General features: G+C 31.5%; 1 protein-coding gene across 1 annotated transcript; it reads right to left on the reverse strand.

Annotated features, from left to right (window-relative positions):
* LOC123690738 (cAMP-dependent protein kinase catalytic subunit 3) lies at window positions 1-26,646 on the reverse strand. Its single transcript, XM_045634836.1, has 7 exons — window positions 26,225-26,646; window positions 9,595-9,763; window positions 8,161-8,270; window positions 5,651-5,896; window positions 4,731-4,912; window positions 1,849-1,926; window positions 1-1,653 (listed from the first exon to the last, which is right to left on the reverse strand). The coding sequence occupies exons 1-7, from the start codon at window positions 26,400-26,402 to the stop codon at window positions 1,528-1,530; spliced, it is 1,089 nt and encodes a 362-aa protein (XP_045490792.1). The 5' UTR covers window positions 26,403-26,646; the 3' UTR covers window positions 1-1,527.
* Between the last annotated feature and the right edge of the window lie 171 nt (window positions 26,647-26,817).

Genomic DNA, 26,817 nt, shown 5'->3' on the forward strand with positions numbered 1-26,817 from the left:
ATCAATCAATAATTTATTTGTAATAAATATATCTATTTATATCTACATATTTTAAATTAATTACTCTCTGAAAACCCTGTTACATGTTACGTTATGTATTAAATAATTTAATTTATAGTTGTAACAATATTTCCATAAAACTTTTCAAAGTCTTTTTCATACTTTAATTAGATAGTAGTTTTAATTTTACGTTAAATTTAGATTATGACTAAATTACAACGAATAAAAAAGATCATTCTTAGTTCGTTAAGGATGACATTTCTTTAAAAGTTAATTATATTATGTACCTAAATGGAATAATTTTAAGTATAAATTGGTGCGTAATATAATGTTATAGATAGTACCTATAAATACGTATCGTTATGACAACATCAGTAGAAAAAGGCATGAAAAGTCAAATGAATATATTAAGTCTTCTTTTATTTAAATATGATAAATTTTATATGATAAAACAGAGTTTCCATTTGACTAATACAGATCACAGCATTAACATTAACATGGCTAAGTTAATTAAATTAAAACGCCTGTAGAATCTATCTAAGGCTTTTTATAATATTTTTTAAATATGTATATCCAATTATTTACTATACCCTAAGAATCTCTTGCAAAACTATGCACGATTTATAGGAATCATAATTTTACACTATGACCAAGTTAATGTATCTAAATTAGTTATGAAATTAGTAGTTAACGATTTACAATATAATCATTGCAACATTCTTATCATATTTTCTCCTAAAATATACATATTTTCTTCGATAGGTACCTACATCACAAGCGTGGTAAGACCATTGAGAGCATAATATCTTGTACATTGCTTGTAGCCTGCAGGAAATGTAAACAAAATGTCTAAACAGTATTTTATATGCTATAGCAAAGACGAGAATGATCAGCTAGATACTATCATCATCTCCAAGAGTAAGCATCTTGTAATAATCTAATATAAGACCCAAAGTAATTTTGATCAAGACATAAATCCAGCAGAGCAAATAATTTATTAGATTCTACCTTTTTTCTCCCAATAATCTTACAGTATCATAAAGTGAAAAAATTATAAAGTTCATAGTTCACCTATTTGTTAAATTAAACTATCGAAATACTTACATAAAAATAAAACACAATTAGGTACAATCACAATCACTCGTTAATATTAAGTTTGATGATCCCTAAAAATATAAAGAACGCAGACATGAATACATTTTTAGACTATGTTATTTTAAAAACTCTACACGCATTCCAATGATCGAAGTATCTATACTATTTTTTCCAGAATAGAAATGATTCCTTATAGTACTCAATCACGCGAGCCTGCACATTATGCATCTATTTTAGCCACGCTAAAGATGTAAGCATTTGCTTTCAAAATAACTTGAGGCAGCAAAACGCGGTGAAGTCAGTGCATTCCTTTGATTCCAAAGTTCTTATGATCCTAATGATTTTAAATACTTATTCATGGCTCGAATTCAGAATTCCCTGCTTTTAGTTACCGCCAATAATTAAAATCTCCTAGTTATATTAATTATTACATCAGAAATTTACGAATAATTTCAGTTCATCGGGGTCAAGGGACCGCACCGCCTTCCAATCGGTTTCTGGATATTCGTCGAAGTTTGACGTATCGCCCTCGTAAGAAACTGAAGGGACAATGGGAGGCTGAAATATTTAAAATAAACGGTTATACATACATTGCTTCACAACACTCATCATTTTTCTACTTATAAATGCATGTATTCTGCACGGCAATCGGCATTGATGCAAAATATATAATATTTTCTATAATTTAAAACGCCTTTTATTTTATTATAAGCAAAAGCAACGTACATACATAATCAAACTTTATAGCTATACCTGTAACTTTTTCAAGTAAACATCTGCCCAATCCAAATGTTTGAACCATCTGTGACGCTTTACATCTTCAGAACCACACTGCAACAAATAATTTTTAAATATTATTTTTTTAATATTATTTGATTTATAGACTCTTAAAAAAACAAAAATTAGAATATAACGTATATTAATTCTAATTCTAAATATTAAAGACTTTATGGTCACTATTTAGTATTGTGATGAGTGCTATTTATTTATTTAACTGATATCTATCTATCTGCTTGTTAAGTAAGGTTACAAAGGATAGAAAAATAGATTACGCCTAAGTTTAAAATTAAAGGCACAAGTAAAGGTCAGATCAGTCGCTCATAAAAGACGCCAAATAACTATAAATTGTTTAAACTACCAACATCTATCTATACATATAATAAATCTGTAGAAGGGTCAATTCTGTACATTGAAAATATTGAAAAAATAAATAGCAGGGGGTGTTACTGGATCGATACCAAACCCAAATATGTGATTAAAAAAATTTTTGTCTGTCTGTCTGTCTGTCTGTCTGTCTGTCTGTATGTGAAGGCATCACGTGAAAACTAACGGTTCGATTTCGATGAAACTTGGTATAATTATACCTTATTATCCTGGGCGTAAAATAGGATACTTTTTATCCTGGAAAAATACGTAGAAAAAAAATTATCTTAATTTTTCAGTTTTATCCATAGACGTTGTTCTGTAGAACCGCGAATACACGTTGCGTATTATTATAGGCCTAGCCGTATTTGGGTCCAATAGATATTATTATAAGATGTCATTGTCAGAGTTACTCTAAATGGAGAAATAAACCATCCACGCGAAGACCGACATCCGCGCGGACGGAGTCGCGGGCGGAAGCTAGTAAAAAATAAATACACGAATCTATTATATGAAACCCATTACATGGTCCAAAGCTTCCACCATAAAACAAAACACAGATAAATCAATACGTCTAAAATGAATCGATAAACAATATCATTCCATACATCAATCACAGAAGCACTAAATACATGTTGGTAGCCAAAATTAGAGTCATTTTGTTATTATTGGCTTAAGCGACGTTCGACGCAAATCGACATCGTAAACTTTGAAATTTATGGAGCGGATCTGAACAATTAACTCGCCTAAGCTAACAGGGTTACATTTAGCGCATATATATTTAATAAAAACAGGTTTTACATTTCCTGCAAATCTAGGGCATTAAAATTGTTGACCAACAATGCTACTTCTGTGATATCATGGCGTTTAAAGTTTACAACAACTGCAGAACATTTAACATATTTGTTTCTGTGAACATTTGTTTCTATTTTGAACGTACCCAGATATAATTTTTATTTCTTTAAATTAACTTTTGATGAATGGTTATTATCAAGCTTTCCCTCTATTCCATCCCATTTCGTCTTCTATTGCATACAATATGAGACGATATATCAAAGATTATAGGCAATTCTTCTCGTCAAAGTATCTTTGATATCGCCGCTGGACACTTGACTGATGGCTTTCTAAATATCTTGGCGACTTCGCAGAAAAAGCTAGGTGAAAACGTGCAGATACTAGAAACTGCATCGTTTGAACACATATATGTAATTTCACACATAACATAAAGTGTGATATTTTATTGATCTCTAAAGACATATCAATATATTGTTATAGAAATGAGTTTTATTAAAATAACGGTTGCTGGTTCAAATCTTTAAATGACTACTTCTATAAACTTAAAAATATTTGTTTCATTGATTTCTTCGCATCCTATATAAGTTAAGTTGGAAATGCAATGTGTTTTTCAGTTTTATTTTTTTGTAGCATATCTATTGAAAGTAATTTTATTTGGATTTTTCGGATTTTCGGATTTCTAACCGAAAACTGTTTTAGTTTCTTTTTTATATTAACACATAAATTCCCAAAGAAATGTATTGTTACATGTTCTTTATAAACAATTGGTAGATATTTATATTAAAACTAGTAGGTAATTGTGAATCAAGTGGTTATAAAATGTATAAGTACATTTAAACAGATTGACGGAGAACATAAATAATGTTTAACGAGTGTTTAAATTTTAAAATGACTGAAGTTGATGACTCGTTATACCGGATAAATAAATTTAACTACCTTGTTATGCAATGCAAAATAATTATAAACTAGATCACTAAAACATTGCTTCGTATAAAATCCGTAATAGCACTATTATAAATCTGACAACATCATGGCGGTAATTAATACAAGACTTTAGATCGGTAGACTTACATTAAATAAGATTGCCATAAAACTAAGTAGTTTAAAAATATGTAACGGGTTAATTTGCTTGTAAACAAAAGATATCTACTAAGAATGATGATTCAAAGATATTTTTTTAAATACCTACTTTACTAATGGTACCTAATTAATGAATCTTTGGGAGACAGTTACAAATTAAATCAAATATATAATAGTTGGGCATAGTTTATACTCCGCATATAATTATGTACGAGTACATACATAAGAGTTACTGGAAACAAGCCAAGATGAAGATAAATTCATTATTTTCTTCTTCTCCCGACGCAGATTAAAAACGTACAGGAATATAAAATAACGTAGGTTTAAAAGATTCAGCGATATTCATGCCAATTCCACATAGAAAAGAGCAACAATATTTAATTACAACCGTCTCGCTAGTGCCAGTATTGCTCCTTAGTCTAGGTATATAGACTTTTAAAAGAGATAAACCGAAATAGTATGATATTAAAAGATTATTAAATTTTAATTAAAATCATGCGAAAGTTTAAGACGCATAAACAACAAAATATACGCATTGCATAAATACATCATTTACAATACAAAAACAAAGTTTTATATTGTGTGCCAATTTCCTTGTAACATAAATAACGAAATACCTTCATGTTTCCGAGTCTTTTCGTTCTGTCCTGTACCAAAAGTTTCTTAATTATGTCCTTGGCAATGGGGTCGAGGTGTCGGGGCCAGTCAACTCTTCCATTGAGGATCTTTTCGTATATTCCAAAAGGGTTGTCGTCGTAGAAAGGTGGATAGCCAACCAACATTTCATAAATAAGAACACCTGAAAGTGATAACGTATGATTCTTAGAAATGTAAATGTAACAAGCTCTCGTGAGATAAATTGAACTTAATGTTAAGCCACGCTCATAAAGGACAATAAATCTGGATAATGCTCTACACAATAACAGGTGTCGTGTGTAGTTCTATGTACTTGTGCCAAGGATATAAGGAGTTACAAGCACAGATGAGTGTCTTAACTATAAATTACATTCAATCTGGCACTAAAACGATTTCAAGTCACTTGGACGTTGGAATATATCATTAGAACAGTGAATAATTATACCGTAAAGTGTAAACATAACATTTGACGCCATGCGCTTTGAAGGGAACGAAAACAAAGAAATTCAAACTCTATTGTGCAATAAACACATTTTATAAATTTGTGTAGAATTAATTACATTTGATTAAATGAGAAAAAACATGAAATGATACGATACTCATTAAAATTCTAATACTACCTAATATCATTCGATAAATAAAATGTTATTATAAGTAATACACTACAATCCAAATTTAAACATCGCATGATCGATAAGCTTTATTTAGAGATTTTCTAGTCGCAGATATAGCAGATAGAGCAAACTCTAAATCCTTGTTTCCACTTGAGCATGCTCAGGTGAATGAGCGGCTCGGCCAAATGAGCCGCTCATTCGCCTGAGCATGCTCAAGTGCAAACAAGGCTAGTGCAAGCACTAGAGAGACAACTTCAAATGTTTGTTTAACTAGTGAAAATACATACCTAAAGCCCACCAATCTACAGCCTTATTGTGTCCCTTGCTTTGAATAATTTCCGGGGCGAGGTACTCCGGCGTGCCACAAAGTGTCCACGTGCGATCCGTAAGTTTCTTCGCGAAACCAAAATCAGTTATCTTTAAATGGCCATCTTTAGCCAGTAAGAGGTTTTCAGGCTTCAGATCTCGGTACACGATGTTGCGAGCGTGAAGATATTCCAGTGCAGAAACTATTTCCGCTGCGTAGAAATTTGCTGCAAACAGAAAGGCGATGTGTCTAAAAGCTTTTTTTTTACGTGGGAAAATCCAAAAAAGTCAATCTTGATATGAATAATAAAAAAAATAAGAAGTTATTAGTATCCAAAATATTTTAACCTCTCTCTTCGTTATTAAAATTTTAAAGAATTTTATTTCATTGCGGAAATTCGTGTTCACAGTTCGTTTTGGAATTGTGTTAATAAAAATGTTTTACAACCTAAACTTTATGACTTATATTTGGAATTATTGCAGCAACGTGAAAGAAACATATTTATTACCCTACACATCTTGAAACATTACGCCATGCCAGGACAATGTAATGTAAATAACCTTTAATATTTAATTTCAAGTCTTACACTTTCCAATATTGATTGCAATTTTTAATTAATATTTGAATCAACTAAGTAACAATACATTTAAAAAATTAAGGAAAGTATTTGGACCTATTGATTGGATTTTTAAATGGTCCGATGTACAGCCGGTACTTCTCGTGTCAATCTACAAACGGCTTTGGAACAAAATAAATAATATTCTGACTTTTTATTTGTCTGTCCCGACATTTATTGGACAGAAATTTTACACCTTGCTCGAGAGTGTCAGCCGCTACTAAGTGAACGATGTCTTTATTACTGTTCGAACTCAATACTCTATTATGTAACCTACATTTAGTTACACACAAAATTTTATTAGAGAATTGAACGTTGCCAAACAGAAAATGTTCGTTTTAATTAGTTAACTATTACATGTGCTAATTGAAAACAATCACCATTTCACTAGGTACATTCAGTCAACAGATGATGTAAATCTGTCTTTAGGATTTCCGGAGCTAATACTCCCATGTGATTATTTATAAAGTGTTCATATAAAATGTTTAACTATCACATTTAAAGTAAACAAATTTTCCTGTTGAATGAAACTAATGACTTATCAAAGATGAGTCAGGGTAGCGTAGGTGATACCTTTGCGTCATTTATGGTTCTGGCGTCTCATGAGGTCACGTCTCTTTTTCGGTCCATGATGAACTAGCGCCTACTTTTAATATTATTTGAGTCGCCCCGTTATAAAAATTAGGTGTTATCCTTATATATAAATTTGATTACCGGTGTTAATTTGGCGTGTCACGTATTATTTTTCGTCCGGTGAAAACATAAACCAGATAGAGTCAAGTGCCTTAATGATTATAAAGCAAAACATTATTAAATGTGTAACTAAAAGTTTTAAAAGTTTTATTCATTTTGCAATAAATTAGAAAAGTAATAAATAATTAGTTCGATTTCTAATATGCGTTGTACATCTGACATCTCTATTACATTTGAATTATATCTGCGTACCTAGTTAAAAACATCCGGACATAGGTATGTAGTTTGAAATTTCTAACAGGAAACGTTATTTGAGACTAACACATTATGTTAATATATTAATTTGTCTCTATGCGTCAGATTTTTGATAAAATATCACATTTATACACCCTATAACTATCGGAATTATATTTCAAAATAGGACATAAGCCGCCCTTGCAGGTGCTAGCTGCATAAGGCAGGAAAGGAGCCTGTATAAAGTTATTCTTCGGATTAAGTTAATTGGACAAAAGAAAATGTTCTGAGCGCTCTATACTATAATTTATTTATTTCAAACATAATATTATGATGGTGGCATAATTATAGTGAGAATTTAGTTAGAGCAAGCCAAAAATGTGGTTTGGATCCCCATTTATTTAAATGTATTTTATTGGATCATCAAAAGTTTAGTTCTACTGAAAGCTCTGTGCTAATCAGGACACGGCGTCACAACGTCTGGCACGGGAGCCGCAATACCGCGACCACAATTTTACTGCCGCCGCGGACAGCCGCAGAAATAAATGTCTTCCAGTATTGTTCCACTGTATCCGTAAAATTTTACGTGTAGACATGGCTAAAGTCTCAACTTTCAACACAAGCCAGTATTTACAGACATCGCGTCATTGACCGACTATTTTTGTCCATTCGATGTCCTTTCCTCCAGAAATAAGCTCTTGCGTATATCAGATTAATAGGTACTTGCTTTTCCAAATCAACACAGACGCACCGTGACATTTCTTTCCTGAGTTTCACATAACGTAACTAAAAATGTATTCGTAGACCTCTACGTCAATTTGTTATGAATATTTGCCATCAAGTGATCGTTTTAAGATATATACCATCTTAAATATTTTAAACATCGTTGTACATTAAAAGTGACTCAGCAGGAATGCTCTGTGTAAGAACACTTTAATTTGACTTACCTATATTATTACTAAATCTGCCTGCATTCCTCAAGTAGGAAAACAATTCTCCTCCACATACGTAGTCGAACAGCATATAGATACATGAGTCATCATGGGTCCACCACCGTCTAAAAAATATCAATATTTTTAGAGTTAATATAATTTATTAGTATACTCTTAAGATTTAAAGTGAAAGTTTTTGAATCTAGTGTAAGAACACACAAAGAAAAAATATCATGGCAGTAGTTTCTGAAACAGGTCATATATCTATTTCCGAGAAATATTACTGCGTTTGTCAATGAACTCTTTAATTATTATAAGAGTCACACGAAACATATATAAACTCCAAATAAACTCTCTTAAATAAATATCACCTTTCAAAAAGAGTTTTAAGGATAGGAAGGGTTTCTTATTAACCTCGTAACTATTTTCAATCTTTTTAATTTAATGCAACGTTAAGACTATCGACACGTGTGTGTGAGAGACAAACGTGACAGGGTAATTGGATAAAATGAGCTGCAATATATTTATAGTCCTCATAATATATTACCTGTGTAATATTATTATCTACTATGCTTGGTGCGCCAACGTTAATTTGGACTATAATGGGCCATTAGTTTAATTAATATCTAGTCATTATTTTTCCCAATCGAAGCAATCGTTAGACTTAACTTCATAGATCCTATTTAAAACTAGAAAAAATAACCGTTTCAATAAAAAATGTTAAGTTTTCTTATTTCTTAGACATAATATTATTTTCTTTTTTTACAAGTAGGTACGTATTCTTCCTGTACCCTGTGTCGTATAAAACAAGAAATTGGATACGTAATATTATGTTATCACCCATAATTGTATCCTTATTTAAAAAATAGTTTTATATAAATCAATAATGAATAATTTAAAGTTTCAAATAGATACTACAAACAAGAGAACAAATTAAATTAACGAAGACAAAATTTCATATTTCATATTATCAAAAACACAGACAACATTTATATGACAGCTATAGCCTATAGGTATAATTAAAACTTCCAATCTGCGGAAACCATTCCAACTCATAAATTACATCGCGTAAATACTTTCATGTGAAAGTTAATATGTTATATTTTCAATAAAAACGTGTTATAAACTCAGTTCATTGGATTCATAATGGTTACGGTACAAGTATCCGATTAAATTACACTGAACTGCCTAATTAAATATTGAACATTATTTCATTTACTCATATTTATGCAAATAATTCGGTCGAAAAATTATGGTTGTGGTAAATTTAGATTTTTTCATTTATCAGCTTGTTTTCATACGTTCCAATTTTCCGTTTTTGCACAATGTAAATTTACGAACATAGTTCAAATATTGTCGTTTGTTATTTGTTCTAGAAAGTAAAGCTGTATAGGCCTATCTCAATATTTAACGTCTGAATCTCTAAATTAAATAAACTAGTTCACTCACAAGTTCACAATGAAAGGGTGATTGATCTCAGATAAAATGTTTTTCTCATTCATCACGTGATCGACTTGTTTCAAACGTATAACATCAGCCATGGAAAGAATCTTCATAGCTAAATACTCGTCCGCTGCCTTGTCCCGACAGAGGCACACTCTCCCGAAGGTGCCTGTACCTGAAACAATATAAATCAATTATTGGTAGCTTCCTACTTATAATGTAACTAGCTTACCGCCCGTGGCTTTTTATTCTTAACCCTAATAAATTATATACTAAAACCTTTCTCTTAAATCACTCTATCTATTAAAAAAACCGCATCAAAATCCGTTGCGTAGTTTTAAAGATTTAAGCATACAAAGGGACATAGGGAAATAAGGACAGAGAAAGCGACTTTGTTTTATAGGTACTATGTAGTGATGCTGATAACCTAATCAATAAAGCCCAACCGTGGCTACTTCAAGTCCATGTTATGGCTTCTCAATACACAAAACATTATATATCTATATAGTATGTTATCGGTATTCTTGTACTTCTTTTAACAATTTTCTATTGAGCACATTCCTATTAGTTTGTACTTTGTTGTTTGATTTATCATTATTTAAATACGATGTAGTGCAACAGTAGCTGACACCGTGAAAAGAGAATAAGCAGAGCTCCAAACACAGTATAATAAACCGGCCAAAGTCTTCCAACGATACTTTATCAGATTCAACATTTACTTGTTTATCAGTAATTTAAAGGAATCAAGACGTAAATATTATGAAGAAGTAAACAGTATTTTAATGAGTCATACGCGGAGATTCCCAATTCTATGGAACCTTTTAGTTTGTTTATATTTACATTCGACAGCCAACTCACTCTCAAACTCAAACCCAAACATTTATTTATTCAATTAGGTAGACTTCTTCCAGAAGCACTTTTGAATCGTCATTACATTTTTACTTAGTAATACTAAGTGATAACTGATGATATTGAGTATAATGTATAATTACGATGCTTTAGCAATCACTACATACCTAGTATAAAACAAAGTCCCTATGTCCCTTTGTATGCTTAAACCTTTAAAACTACACAACGGATTTTGATGCGATTTTTTTAATAGATAGAGTGATTCAAGAGGAAGGTTTTAGTATATAATTTATTAGGTTTTAGACAAAGCGGGCGAAGCCGCGGGCGGTAAGCTAGTATTCAAATAAAAGTAAAAATAAATGGTGTGGGTCTATTGCTGTAGAAACAAAGCTTTTTTCAACCAATGACGTAGTTTTGTTGCTGAGTGCTCCCAGACCATTTCGTTCACTTAACAAGAGTGTTATTAAATGGATGAAAGAAAATAACAAGAGTATTTGGCCTAAAATTATTCTTGTAGTCGCTATTTTTTGCATTAGTATAAATAAGACAAAGCAATATCATGTGATAGAGATAAATTTTAGTTTCTTGTCGCATATTCTTCGGTGAAATTTCTTTCATAATGTTTAGTAGTTTCTTTTTTTAATCACTTAGGTGCTAATTTAAAAGTTTGAGTTAAGTTGAGTAGGATGGTGCAACAACATATGAATCACACACTGCTCAAATAAAATCCAAGCTACGTAAACCGGGTACCGTTATATCTTTATTTTAATTCGTAAATAATTTTAACAACACGTGTTTATACGAGGCTGCCCGTGACGTCGAAAACTTTCGCAAGATTCAACATTCGACTTTATTTCGGCCACTCTTGCGCAAGTCGCTACAACTACTTTATCGCATATATTTTGTTACATCAACAGCATTAAGGGCATTATTATTTATTTTAACGACTATTTTGATTTCAGGGCTCTCTGAAGGTTTATTAATTTGTTCTTGTAAATTGTAAACAGTAACGCGGTAACGCTATGCTAGTAAGAATAATAATGATGTTGAAGGAAAAACAAAATGTGAAGTGAAATGTTAGTTATTACTACCTTTAAATAAGATAATGATAGAGCTGCTAAATAAACCTCGCCATCAATTCAACATTCAGGTTACTGCTACACCATTAAGTAATAAATTTCAAGTTATCCAATTGAATTTCAATTTCAAACAAAGATTACATCATCGGATTCCGGTTGAACCTTTCGCTTCGAGTGAGTATCGGAAGTCTGTGACGAGAGCGTGTTGCATCTTTGTTGTTGCGTCCTTCGACTTTACTGTAGGTAGAGAAAAAGGCTAAATGTTTGTGAGTAAAATAATTTCTTGTAACCTTACTTCGCTACTTTCACTCTCGAGCATAAGGCACGGGAATGACGTCATACGTTGATCTTTAACGTCATGGAAACTTCTTCTCATCGTTATTGAGTATCATCCTGCCTATCTTGCTGCCTATTAATAGAAATAAAAAACTAATACCGTCTAGTGTCTATGTGTTGATTGAAATATAATCCAATATTGAAATCAGCACATTTCGAGATGCTAATCTAGTACAGTAAACAATAATTTCGGTAGAAGGTCACTTATTAGAGGAAAATGCTTTGTTTCACTGGACAATAAAAATAGACCTTGCACTTAACCGTGCGTATTGAAGCGAGACAGATTTACCTTGACTCTCGATATCGTGGCCAAATTGGTCTATTATTTATCTATTGATTGGAAAAATAAAAGTCACGTACAATATTATCCATGTACACAGTCAAATGAAGCTATAATTATAAATAATACACAAAATAACAGCAACCACAATAACCCAATTAATAAGCTCTCTCATTGGAGTCAAGTTAAACGTACGTTAATAAGGTTTATATAATATACTAGCGGTCCGCCCCGGCTTCGCCCGTGGTTCATATTTCGCAATAAAAAGTAGCCTATGTCCTTTCTCGGGTATCAAAATATCTCCATACTAAATTTCATGCAAATTGGTTCAGTAGTTTAGGCGTGATTGAGTAACAGACAGACAGACAGAGTTACTTTCGCATTTATAATATTAGTATGGATTTTACATCAATTTTATCATACCTAATTTCTTTACCAAGCTACCCTAACTCTCAGAATCCCTTTACCAAAAAATGCAGATATTCAAAGGTTTACAAACAATAATTAAAATGTTTTCAAACATCAATTAAAAATATGACTGTACCATATTTTATGTCAGTCATAAACCTGATTATAGAGCATAAAAGTTACACGCTGATGAGTAACGGGTTGTATTTTAGTGGACTTTAGTGTCAAATAAAGTGCTTTTGGAACAAACCTTGCTCCATTTTCGATCTAAAATAGGGCCCTAATGTTTCGTAATCGTGTCGTGCACTTGTGTATAGTTGGAAGCTTTTATTACTAGATAATATTTTGACCATCCATACAGCTATACTACGAAATAATATACAAATTTTAATTACGTAAAAATATATGTTTTTATCAAAATCGAATAACGATCAAATGAGGATAATAACTATGATATATAAAAGAGCTAGATACGTTACCCGCTCTCTATTTTGGCAAGAAAAAACTCAGGTAAGTGCCCGAGTTTCACTTAGTCACGCACCATTCAGCGTCGTGGCTGGACGTTCTTTTTGTATTTTAATCGGCAGTTGTTATTACGAAGTACATGAGTGAGACATGTATTATGTCTCGTGCGTGAGAGTGAAAGAGAGAACAACTGTATTGGTGATAATGCGTTAGTAAGTAGGTATGTATTAATTACGCTGTTTTTTAGTGCAATGATGTTGGCGTATGCCGCGTCTACTAGTATAATAGGTCATTGGATAATAATCATTCATTAACCCTATTAAGGAACGAAACACTATGTTTTTGTTTTAAGTAATTTGTATTATTAACTAGCATAGTAAAGTGTTATAAATAAATAAATAAAATATGTTAAACTATTAGATACTAGCTTACCGCCCGCGGCTTCGTCCGCTTTGTCTAAAACCTAATAAATTATATACTAAAACCTTCCTCTTGAATCAATCTATCTATTAAAAGAACCGCATCAAAATCTGTTGCGAAGTTTTAAAGATTTAAGCATACAAAGGGACATAGGGACAGAGAAAGCGACTTTTTTAAAGTATGTAGTATGTAGTTTTATTAATTTATAAAGCAATTGAATGCCATAAAACCAAAAATATCAAATGCAATCTTCGTGTTTTGTGAATTTTCACCATCATGCGTTCCCACAAAAGGTAAGTTGTTACTTATAGGTATTTATTTTTTATAATGATAGCAATTCATGTTTTTTGTTGGTATTATATTACACTTTTAGAATGAAATAATAAAATGATGAATTCTTTTATTATTTTGAGGTGCATTGGGAACAGTAGTTTTTGATAAAATTTTATTTGTAAGTAGCTTTTTTTATAGATTTACAGTTAACTTTAGATTTTTTTATTAACAGATTCAATGCTCATAAAATTATATCGCCTTTGGAAGACGATTTCTGCTGATATTTTTACTACACCACTTGAAAATTGATGATTTGATGATAAAGATAGTAGCAGCGAGGATTAAGTGGAAATTAGTAATCATCCGCTTCGTCAATTTTTGACTGAAGTTAATGTCCAACGTCCAATGGTTCAATCATTGGAAGTATCTCGGGAAATTTTGGAGGATATTCTTCAGGAAGGAGAGGAGGGGCAGCCAACCACATATCAAACTACTACGTTTTAGTACCGAAAAAAATGTTATTGCCAAATGAAACGTAAATTTTGCACTCACAACTTTACAAGTAATGTTTTTATTTTGACTTTGGGTTAGGTTATCTGATTATAATATTTATCGTTATGGCTATCGAGGTACCGACCATACTAGGATCAGAGTACATGATATACAGTTCATCATCCAGGATTGCTAAGAGCATTTTCATACTGAAAAAGATGTTTTCTTTGAATCGTAGTTGCTTCATTTATTTATTTTTAATCATATTTTATGATAACAATAAATACCAACATAAACCATGAATTGCTATCATTACAAAAAATAAATACCTATAAGTAACAACTTACCTTTTGTGGGAACGCATGATGGTGAAAATTCACAAAACACGAAGATTGCATTTGATATTTTTGGTTTTATGGCATTCAATTGCTTTATAAATTAATAAAACTACATACTACATACTATAAAAAAAGTCGCTTTCTCTGTCCCTATGTCCCTTTGTATGCTTAAATCTTTAAAACTTCGCAACAGATTTTGATGCGGTTCTTTTAATAGATAGATTGATTCAAGAGGAAGGTTTTAGTATACAATTTATTAGGTTTTAGACAAAGCGGACGAAGCCGCGGGCGGTAAGCTAGTAAATTTATAAAACACGAAGATTTTTAAAATTGTAACTAATGAACACAATCATTAGATTAACTGTAGATAATGGTGTCTAGTTTTACTTAAAATAATAAAAATCTACCCTCACTTTAAAAAAATGTACCTAATTATTATTTACACGAAATATATCTTATAGGGAACGGAAGACATGGGTTAAAGAGTTAAATAAATAAATAACATAATTATATTTAAATTATTAATTTTTAACATTGTGTTCAGTAGTGTTAACATGTAAATTGATTTGATTTTTACGAAATCTCATAGACGGCGCTGTTACAAAATTAACATTATACAACTAACATTCTTTATACTATGTTTCTCTTCCCAAGTTACTTAAGGGCCGATTTTTCAATGCCCAGATAAACAGCTAGATAGACTTTATTCTTCAGTTAACAAAATATTCAATTTTTCAATAGACGAATAGGACTTATCTATCGAATAACTACGTTATTTGAGGAATAAATCTATCTGCTGCTCCAACGGCCAGATAGCGTGCTATTCGACGATTAGACGTTTGAGTTGACAACTGACGCGTCAAATTTGGGATATTTTCGTATGTAATAACATAGAGCGTAGAATTTTTACAATAAAGCCTCTTTCTATAAAATAATTATCAATTAAAATCATATTGAAATTGATGTTTTTGATAGTACCTACTGATGATCATGCCATTGAAAATTTGCCGGACGCTGCCTTTATGTCGTTTCCATCGTAAAATATATAAATTTTAACACAAATTTAATCAAAACTCTTTACTCGAATCAAAACAATAATCAACAATCATAGAACACAAGATAAACTTAAAATGCACTCCTGACGTGAGTCATAATGACGGTTGTTGACATATGTTGACATAGTTGACTCTATCCCGCTCTAACCTGACTAATTTAATATGTTTGTTTCGCCACTCCAAGAGCAGAGCTGCCAATATGGAAATATTTGGTCAGATAGTTATTCATCAAATAAATCACGATTGAAAAATAGGCGAGCCGTTATGAGTTAGATAAGCAATTGAATAAATCTATTCGAGGGGTAGTTATTAGACTGTTTATCTGGGCATTGAAAAATCGGCCCTAAATGGCATAATTTTATAGTGTCAATCTAGATATTGTCAAACAACATTTATATATGCGTCATTTGATTATTATTATAGTAGAGCCATTTTAATAGGCAACATTTGACAGTTCAACAAAATTCAACAACGTAACCTAGTAACGACGACATAGAATAACATGATATTTCGTTTTGTTAGAACTGCACATTTGCTTAACTTTTTTCAATTACGATTACATATTTATAATAATGATGACCGATACAAGTAATTTTAAGATTTCATTTTACTGATAAACCATACTAAACATAATAAACAATTTCTGAATTGAAGAACTGACGTCGCTACAATTTTGTGTCAATAAACCTTTTTTCTTTTTAAATACTAGAGACGTTACTCTAAAAATCGAAATCTGACATCTAGAATCGACTGCATTGATTACTTGTGAATAAAAATCATCATAAATTAATAAATTCGATTGACAAGTGTTTCAAATCCGTATCGATTAATTCACTTTAATCGATGTTTTTAAGCAGGTTACCTCTCTTCGTAGATAAAATTGATAGACGTCAAATGTTGCCTATTAAATTGGCTCGACTATAATTTCCAATATATTTAACGTGTGTTTGATTTTTATACCACTACATAGATGGCGCTGTTTCAAATTTGTCTTTATACTGCTAAGATTCATTTAACTGTTTCTCTGCCCAAATTACGTAAATGACATAGTTTTTATTTTGTAAAGCTAGATAATAGCATGGCTTACTCGAAACCAACATTTAAACATGAGTCTTTAGATTGTACGCTGTCGTAGTACACAGAATAGGTAAGAAAAATAAAGGTTCACAGCTCCTCCCCCGAAGGTGATATCATGATAATATGTATAAACTATCCTCACCCGACCTCTAAGGAATATTCATGCAAAATTTGAAGTAAATCTATGCAGTACTTTCTGAGATTAGCTCGGAAATACATACAGACAAACAGACAAACAAACAAACAGACAAAAATTCTAAAAACTATGTTTTTGGTTTCTATATCGATTATAGATCATGGATCAAGTATTCTTTTAAAAAAATATTCAATGTACAGTTTTGACTTTCCTACGATTTTATTATATGTATAGATGTATCTCATTCTCACGTAACATTTTAATCGTTACTACTGATAGATTTTCTATTTATTAAAGTGAAAAATTATATAACAAATGCTGCTTGGTATTCAACTAAATTAGATCCAGTACCTAGTTAAGCTTCACCAGCAAATCATACGATATTTTTTCATTATTTCAATACAAGCATTGAAGAACAATCATAACCACTGCCCTCCAAAAACACCAACCACAGCCCACATCTAAACCAATAAATATCTTTTAGTATCATGTCTCATATTAAAGGCACACTTTCAATCCGTAAGCCGTCTGACGTAGGTACTTCTTACTCATATTTCCCATACGATACTAAAATAATCTTTATTTTTCCAGTCTGTGACGTTATTTCACGCCTGTCTCCCGTGTCTTCTTTTTGGTACAGCGTACTTACTGCGACGTGTCGTTGTCAAATAAATCTCCATATAGTTTAGAAAAAATTGAAGTGTCACTTGAGTTCCTGCCTGCGGTCACCTGATGACCTTCGCGAAACGCTAAGTGAATAATCGAAAAACAAAGTAGATGTCAAATGCTGAGGAAGTTGGCAACGAAATCTTCCTGAACCATGACAAGCATGTAATGAATTAAACATTTTCGCGAATAACTTTCGCATGCTATTTTAAAGTACAATTAAATTTTAAGACATTTTCAATAGGTACACTAAAATACATTCTTGTTGCGTTATGTGTGGTCAATATATTATGTGCAAGTTATAAAAAACTAAAGCAGAAAAAAGTTCGCATAAGTTACATGACTTATAGCCTCAGAGTATAATATTTTATATTACAGTAGTAAGTATAAATACTCTAAGCTTATAGCTGACTTACTAGGTAGAGTCACAGGTAGAGTCAATAGTGATAGAGTCTAGCTTCACGCAGGAACATAAAAGGCATACTAGAATTGCATAATTATATCGAATACCAGGATTTATCTACATAAGGTGATTATCTACATAAGAAATGTGGAATCGCCCATCAATTTTAGAATTTCGCCGATGACCTTTCACACCTGAATACCAATGATTTTACCTATTGTATAAATTCATATAATGAATTTTGTATATCTTTGAATAAATTTAAATTACCTAGTGGCATTACAATTTATAGAACTGATTACTAATTTAAACAATTATTGTAGACATAACAATAAAAATTGTAGATATAAAAATATGCTCATCGAATTAACACCTAAAGCTTCTGAAACTTCTAATCAATAAAATATATATTATTATTGTTTGTTTTATTAATAAAAATATATTCAAGGTAATATGGTTGACTAGTAAAGAATCAACAAACACAAAATATATATCTTCAAACGTTATGTAGAACACAAATGAAAGCCATTATCCTTGTGCCAAAAATAATTTCATTTCAAAGACGTGTATCAATAGTTTCGCACTAATATAGCATGTTTTAATTACAGTAAGACAATACACATGAATGCGAACTGAATAGAAATAGAAGTACCTACTTAAAATGCGTTATGTATGGAGCTCGTTTGGTTCAATGGTCTTTGTTCGCGACGCGCATAACCGCTAATAGCGCCAGGAACATGCCGCATCTATATACTTTTTACTTTTATAGGAAATTGCACAAATCGAAAAACGTTTCCGAAATTGTAATTGCTTCCGTTGCTTGTTTCCTGAGATTATTTAATCAAGTTTACGTAGAGTGAAGCTTTTATTTTAGATTATATTTAAAAGAAATTACGGGTTAACTGTCCTCAAAGTATGAGGACTAGTGCAGCAGTGAGCGTGATAGTTGATACTGGGCTAACATAATAGTTAATATACCTAGGTACTTCATAATGATTGAAAACTATCTTTAAGGCGACTACACCACCGAAACTAGCGCCCCCCCAACATTTTATTTTTTTACTCCTAAACCAGATCAAATTTAAAAAATCTAGCTCGGTACTTTGCTAGTATATTACATGTAGTATTTTTGGTATTACTTTTCATTATTTTGCATTCGGTAAATTAGGAGAACTTTTGATTACCGCCAAAAGTGGCCACTTTTGGCGGTAATCAAAAGTTCTCTAGAATAATGAACAGTTAGAATAGTGAAAAGTAATACCAAAAATACTACAAGTAATATACTAGCAAAGTACCGAGCTAGATTTTTTAAATTTGATCTGGTTAAGGAGTAAAAAAATAAAATGTTCGGTGGCGCTAGTTTCGGTGGTGTAGGCCTCTTAATTAGTACCTTTACCAATTATACCTAGCTCAAATAATTATTTCATACTAGATTACCGCCCGCGGCTTCGCCCGCTTTGTCTAAAACCTAATAAATTAAATATATTAAAACCTTCCTCTTCAATCACTCTATCTATTAAAAAAAACCGCATCAAAATCCGTTGCGTAGTTTTAAAGATTTAAGCATAGGTACAATGGGACATAGGGACAGAGAAAGCGACTTTGTTTCATACTATGTAGTGATAATATAATATTGCAAATTGTTTTATTTCACAATTTACTGGATATTAAATAATATCCAAGCACACCGGCATTAAGCAGTTCCTGTAACTAGTATCCATTTATCATTCATGAGTCATTAAGCCCCATAGCAAGCCAGCTATTGCAATAATCTGGCCCATAGAGTCAACAAAGTTTTAGAGACCCGATACTAAAACATTTTCTTGTACATTCCTGTTAGTAGCTATTTAGAGTAAACTGCAAGAAATGTCATTAATAAAGCACTCAAGGTTAAATAAACTTGTGAGACTGATAAAATACGTTATTCTGTCACGTCATGGCGACATACAAACGATAATACTTTATACGGCCATTTTACATTTAACAATTACGTGCCTTATATTTTATTTGTTAAATGGCATACAAAAGAAAAGGCTGATAAGATTTATTATTTTTGTCAAATGAACTGCACAAACAAAATTATTTTAACTAATTAAATTATATATTTGTACAGTTTTCTCTATGAAACCCTCGCGTCGTCGCTTTAAGCCTTATTGCACGCCTAATAAGCGAAGCGTTGAGGTGGATACTACTGTCACTTCGCGCAAAACATCTGATTTTTCAAACTTAAAATGTCTTTAATCTTTATGTATCATACATTGCACTTGTAAGATAATACATACACACACATATTAAGAAAAAACACTATTTTTAACATTCATAATATTTTTGATGTCATTTTTGTTATTTAAACTAGTTAAAAAACAGTTTAAAAAAGTTCTGTCTTGGACGTCCGTGTGTCTGTATGTGCGGAGGATTTTCTTGTTAACACGATAGCGACCGAAATACTTTACTAATCGAGTCTTTTTTTTTCTCTTACGCTTGAGTATGCTCAGGAATAGAACCCTTTCATTTTTCAGGGTCTGATTCGATGTGGTTTAATTGTTATTAAATAAACAAAAAAAAAATATCGACTGTTCTCCATAATTTTAGTATTTCTATATATATTCTTTATTTTTTTTATTTTTTTATATTTATAGTGTACTCAAAATTCACCATTATAAACTCGATTCTTTATACTATAAGCCAAGGTTTAAAAAAATAAGTTGGTAGTCAGTCCCATAAACCTGCGCAGTTTCACATCTAGGTGGGGCCACAAGAAAAATAGCTCAATTATTACGGTACCGCTTTCTTTACTTTTCCAACTGTTTTATTTTATTTCTTTTTTATATTTATAGTGTACTCTTTATAAATAATCAATTTTATTGTTAAGGATGAGATTATGAGGCGTGCACTTTTGGATTTTCCAAACTATTTCATAATTGGTACTTATCGGCCCCAATGGTTTTGACTAATATTTATTTCTACCTATATCCAAAAGGTAGGTAGATAATTTAATATTTTTTTGGAATAATGTCGAATGGGAATTGCTTATACTTAAACATCAAATTAATATTAAAATGTAATTAGGTTTTTTGTTCGAAATACATAGATTAAACTTTCATATATTAGCCCCTATAATACTAGTTCAATAAATACATAAAATGGAAATAGGAATCCTTAAAAAAACAAAGTACACACGTCGGATAACCATCATGCGAAAAATCTATAAATAGAAATCTTCTAACTGTTTGTTGCTTGTAAAATTCTAAAAATACACATTGTATTGGAAATATTACAAGCTACGCCACCCCGCCACCTGCTAAGATTGTCACTCCAGTCGCAATTTATAACACAAGTGCTTCTGGACTACACGTATCTACTCCTCCCTGTCTAGTTATGAAGTCCATCAGATATTTAAAAACAAATAGGAACGTGATTTTACAATAAACAAGTTACAATGAAGTGCACTAAATTTAACCGGGATTACGATAGAAGCCGTGTGAAAAGGATTTATGTTTATAAAATTTAACTATACTATTTATTATTTTCATTGGAACATACTTGAAGACGGCACGTGTTAGCAACCAGTCGTTCGCTAATCTCTCCGGCGTTAGAGCCGTTTCAAAGATAAAGTCTGTGGATAAAATATGACTATTGACGTAAAACAATTCTTTTTATAATATTGTAGGATTTCTTTTCAGCGAACGTATATCTTAACAGTTTAGATCGTACAATAAATAATCATGATGGTTAACATTTCCTCATTTCAAGATTGAATTGTCTTTTTTTATGTTACCTACTTGAAAAATAAAACTTTCGTGAACAATCAATGTTAATTTCGACAAAAGATCAGATCAGGCTCCTTTCATTCTTTTATTTCGTTTATCTATTCATCAGTTACAATAATTAATCAAGAACGAATTAAATTAATAAAATTGCTACATTTTTCATACTTGTCCAAGCTCATTACCGTATTTTTACTGAGTATGTTAATTCCTCGGATACGCGAGTGTCAGTTTATTGGCTTGACAAAACTTTTTTATGAGTCTTTCCCAGAAGCGTGGGAGGGTTCCGCGGAGAAAATCACGACATGTAGGCCATCTCAGCCAAAGGGGAACACTCGACCTCTTTTTAAATGCAAGTTATTTTTGTTTATACCTGAAAAATAGATTATTAGGACGTAACCGATTATATTGTATCAATCTTCAACGTCTATCAATTTCGTGACCTATTTGCAAACGTTAAGCCGATTATTATTACTGAGTTACACATGTAGGTTAAATGTCAATGAACCCACCAAGCTCAAAGTACGAGCTGAAAACAGGAAAATTATTTTAAAAATCTGAATCAAGAGCATTATTGCTTTGAAGGAAATAATAAAGATGCTGGGAAAAATAAAAGCATTGAGGTATTGTAAGTTCAAGTCCCATAGATCCAAACGTCTTTTTATAAAAATGGAAATATCACATTGCCAGTAAGCACGTAGAGTACACATAGAAAGGAAATCGTGCAACATCGCTAAGCATCCCGCGACTGCGGTGCGCCTCTGATGACAGTCGTCATCCGAGACAACTTTCCAGTTTCTTGTAGAAATTTATAAGCCACTCACGTTTTGAGCAATTTCCGAAATGTATTACAGTAACAACAAATTGTAAATTTTAAACCAATTTCTATACCTGTATGTAACCAGTCGTTGTTTAATATATGCCCGTTTGAAACTTTTCAATGTCACATGCAGGTCAATTAATTAACATTAATTATATGAATATTCAGTTCTAAGAATATCTTCAGAAAGTCAATAAATTAAATTAAATATATATTTACGTACTCTTTTTGAATAGTATTATATCATCTGTGATAACAACTGAGATTTTTTATGAATAAGTACATATTATTTTTGAAACGAGAGGCGTATGTAAAAACGCGATAATTTTATGCACCACATGTGTGTACGGTAGGTATATTATATTAGAGAAAGTGCTAACGTTATTTGTAATCCCATCAAGTAGGTAAATCGGACGTGTTCCAGTCTTATATAACCGATGCAGGTGATTGGCGATGGTTGAAACTTAAATTATATATAGATTACAAGTAGGTATATAACCATTAATGTTTTGTACTAAAAAAATTCATACTTTTAGTGACGCGACGCTAATTTGTTATTAAAATTTGTGCCAATTACATAGTACGTTAATGATCAAAGTATATGTAACACGTGCTCAACGTAATATTTGCGTTTGCGTTAATTTAAATATGTAATTAATAAAAAGCTTTGTGTACAGTGTACCGAATATAATAGTATTGATAAGATTTGTACTATCACCAAACTTTAATATTTATGAAGAAATGAAACAACCCTTGGAAATATTTTTATAAAATATTAAATTTATACAGATAGGAATTCTAATGAAAAACGGTCAAGGCTGATACAGAAAGGCCCGAGGCAAACGAAACGGTTCACGAATCAGCTGTATCCAAAGATTTAGATCACTGGCTATAAGCATAATACTTTTAAATTAAAAACACTTGAGAATCTCTGTTTATACTTAATGACGTTTAACTCAATTACGTTGTTTGTCTCTACTAAAAATACCTACGGTAATTCGTAGTAGCACACATTACTATAGTTACTAGCGATAGTCTTTTTGTTTTGTTTAATTTAAAATTTCTTTTCGCAGCTTATGCAATCGATGTAACTCATGGGTCAGAAGTAAAACGTGAGACCGGTTTGGGATGGTCAATGGTCTGTCATGGCATTACCGCGATTGATAGAGCTTTGTTTTACAACTTTTACAATTTCTTTTCTGTGTGAAATATGATCATATGTTCTTTATAAATATTCCTATGACACAATATGTATACAATATAATATAGGTAGAAAGTTTAAATGGTGTTTTTTCATTTTTAAATTAGGTAGGTACCTACCCACATTTAGATATAAGCACTTGAGTGATAAAAAAAACTATACTTTAACATTAAACGTGAATTGACAAAAAGATTTTCAGGTTATAAATGTTTAGATCTCATTTATTTTAATTGAAACCTATTTGATGTTTTGCATACGCACATTTTTCATATAAAAATTTTTTATTTTTCGCAATTGTATAGTTTTTCAATGTTATATTTATATTAAAAATGTATTTTTATTTAATCTGTTAATTTAAAATTAAGTATATACTTATTATCCCATATCTTAGGAAAATGAACAATCGCTATAACAGTAAAAGTGAAAATATTATGACAGCATGCTCCATTTTATTAAAATTCATTACTTTTACCTACAGCCAGTAGGTAACCTAGATTTACCTGAAATCAAGCGTGACACTTGCTATTTACATTCATAACATATACTCAAAGAATGAACCATTTGCGTGCATGTAGATGGTTTATTTACATTTTTCACATCATGCACGATATACAATGGAATGTATAATACAACAATACACCTAATTAAAACGAGCTAGACAACAAATTCGTAGAAGTGTATAAACAAATACATTTTTCTGCTATAAAACCCATTTATTCCTGCGAATAACTTCGTTAAATGGAACGAAATTTATTCTGAACTTCAAGTTATTCCCTGAATTTACAAATAGGCATACTAATCTCGATAAATTAACTTAGTATTAAGTGATAATTTATAAGAAAATGTTCGAATTTATATACTTAGGAATGTATAGAAATGAAATTACATTTCAGCGCCGTAGAGTCATCGTAAATGCGTGTAGAGCTGATTACTGTTGTAACTGGAGCGTCGAGAGGATAATAGCCAAACCAGATACGTCTGCCACCGAGACGTTTTGTGCTCTGTTTCACTTTTACAGTTCGTTTACAGTAGCCACTGCATATCTATAAAACTAAAAGATACGCAGACATCTATTTCAACTAAAAGTTAAACAACTTCTAGATATAGATAGCTAATGAATCTACAAAGTACTGAAAATAAAAAACAAAGCACTTATAACTAAAAAATAAACTTTGTACCATTATTTGCATCAATCGTGTATATTTATGTACTAAATGCTACGACATACGCTTTTATAGTGCAAGCAATTATACCAGTATAAAAATACGTTTCTAAACTTTATTGCAAAGACGGCTGCCAAAATACGGTAATGAGATGCACAAACTGTAAATAAATACGATATCGCGTAGATAGTTCAATAATATTTAACGTCTTATATTTTCAACTGTATGCAATCAATTTTATTATTGCATTTATAATTTAAATCATCTTTTGGATGTGGTGAAAGTATGAAATACTATAATAGTTTCGGTGCAAACAAGATAATTGTAATTAATATCTAATCAGCACAAACAAATGCTATCTATCACCATTCACCTGACACGGTAAATTGTCCTTAGTCGATATCATTAAATTAGGTCAAAAGGGGGTCTGGCTCTACATGGTTAAAATGTGGACCAAGGACGCAATAAACATAATGTAAATTTTTATCAGCATACGTATAATGCAAAAAATGGTAATTACATGCCAGATATATCTATGAATATATGTTATAAGTAACCCTCACCTATATTTATTTAGTGGTGCCTAAACTCTACATTTGACACAAGTCACAACGTATTTGAAATTTAATATTATGTATCGTTAAATATTCCTTTACAAAATCTAGAACGATTTGTTTTTAAAGTTTTCATACGAAGCTAAATTTCAGGAGAGATTGCAAATTGTAATAACACCACTTCGATCGCGATTTTCTATACATATTATGTACACATAATGTTTGACCGGCCTGGACACGGGGCCTAGAAGTGTGATGTTATCATAAACATCTTGGGAACTATTCAATCTAGTCACTAGAAGTGGAAATTGTAGGCCTATCAGCCAAAACCAAAAAGACATCAGATTATATCTCCTACCTCTCCTAATATAGACAGGCAAACTGTTATTCCCGACATGGTAACACTCTACCCTTCTATTAATCAAGGTCGGTTTAGTGCATTTGCAAACAGTAAAAGGTTACTACATATTAAACTGTATTCAATTATGTTAATCTGATGAAGAGATTGATAAATATGATGTTTATTTTTGCTCCTTGAAAACCAACATTCATATTGAAATAAAATTGAGAGATCGCTCTTTTTGTTACGCTTTCACGCCAAAACTAGCGAACCAGTGTTTTTAATAAGGGGAGAATAAGCACGAATAAAATAATTCTCAGATACATTTATGGGCACAATAAAAACATAAAATCTGTGAATAAAAATGTTACACGTGCAATATCCAGGAAATATTTTTTATATCATTAAAACTGTTGCAACTCGAGATATATAATGGTTAAGTCGTTAGGATTTTCTTATATTTTTTACACAAATATTAACTTAACACTTAACAGTTACTTAAAATATGCCTTACCTATGGTTTTCAGAATTTGTAGATCATCCAGCTCATATTCCTTTTCTTCCTCCGAATATTCGGACTCCGTAGTAGTGGACTCTTGTTCTTCAGTAGAGGACTCTACTGAGAGCGAGCGCACATCTGCGCTGAGGTCTGCGGTAATGTCTCTTACCATTTTCGCACTGGCCATCATCATTTTGGAAAATGTCACTTTACCACTTCAGTTTATTTGAGATATCTCTCTCATAATTTATTCGAATAAGATATTATTATATGCGTCCAGTAAAAATATTATAACAAAATAATAAGAAAGTATTTTTATGTAGAGCAAAATTAATTGAATTTATTTACGATCGAGTGTAAGCGCGCGAGTGTGTTATTATGTCAGATATACGTGCACTCCCCAACGCGTCTTGCGTCTCACTGCTGCTCTTGAACTAAGACTTGTTCACCCGCAATGAAAACACTCTTGTTCCAAAACAAATCTGTATTGCAGTATTTATAAAAATTACTTCACACATCTTGAATATATGAGGGAAGTAATTACGATGTTTAAAAAAATTGTGCGCTACCAATTGAAAAACAATAAAGTAAAAACAATGTAAATTTGT

This window comes from Colias croceus, chromosome 3 (assembly GCF_905220415.1).
Source record: "Colias croceus chromosome 3, ilColCroc2.1".
Classification (NCBI taxonomy): domain Eukaryota; kingdom Metazoa; phylum Arthropoda; class Insecta; order Lepidoptera; family Pieridae; genus Colias; species Colias croceus.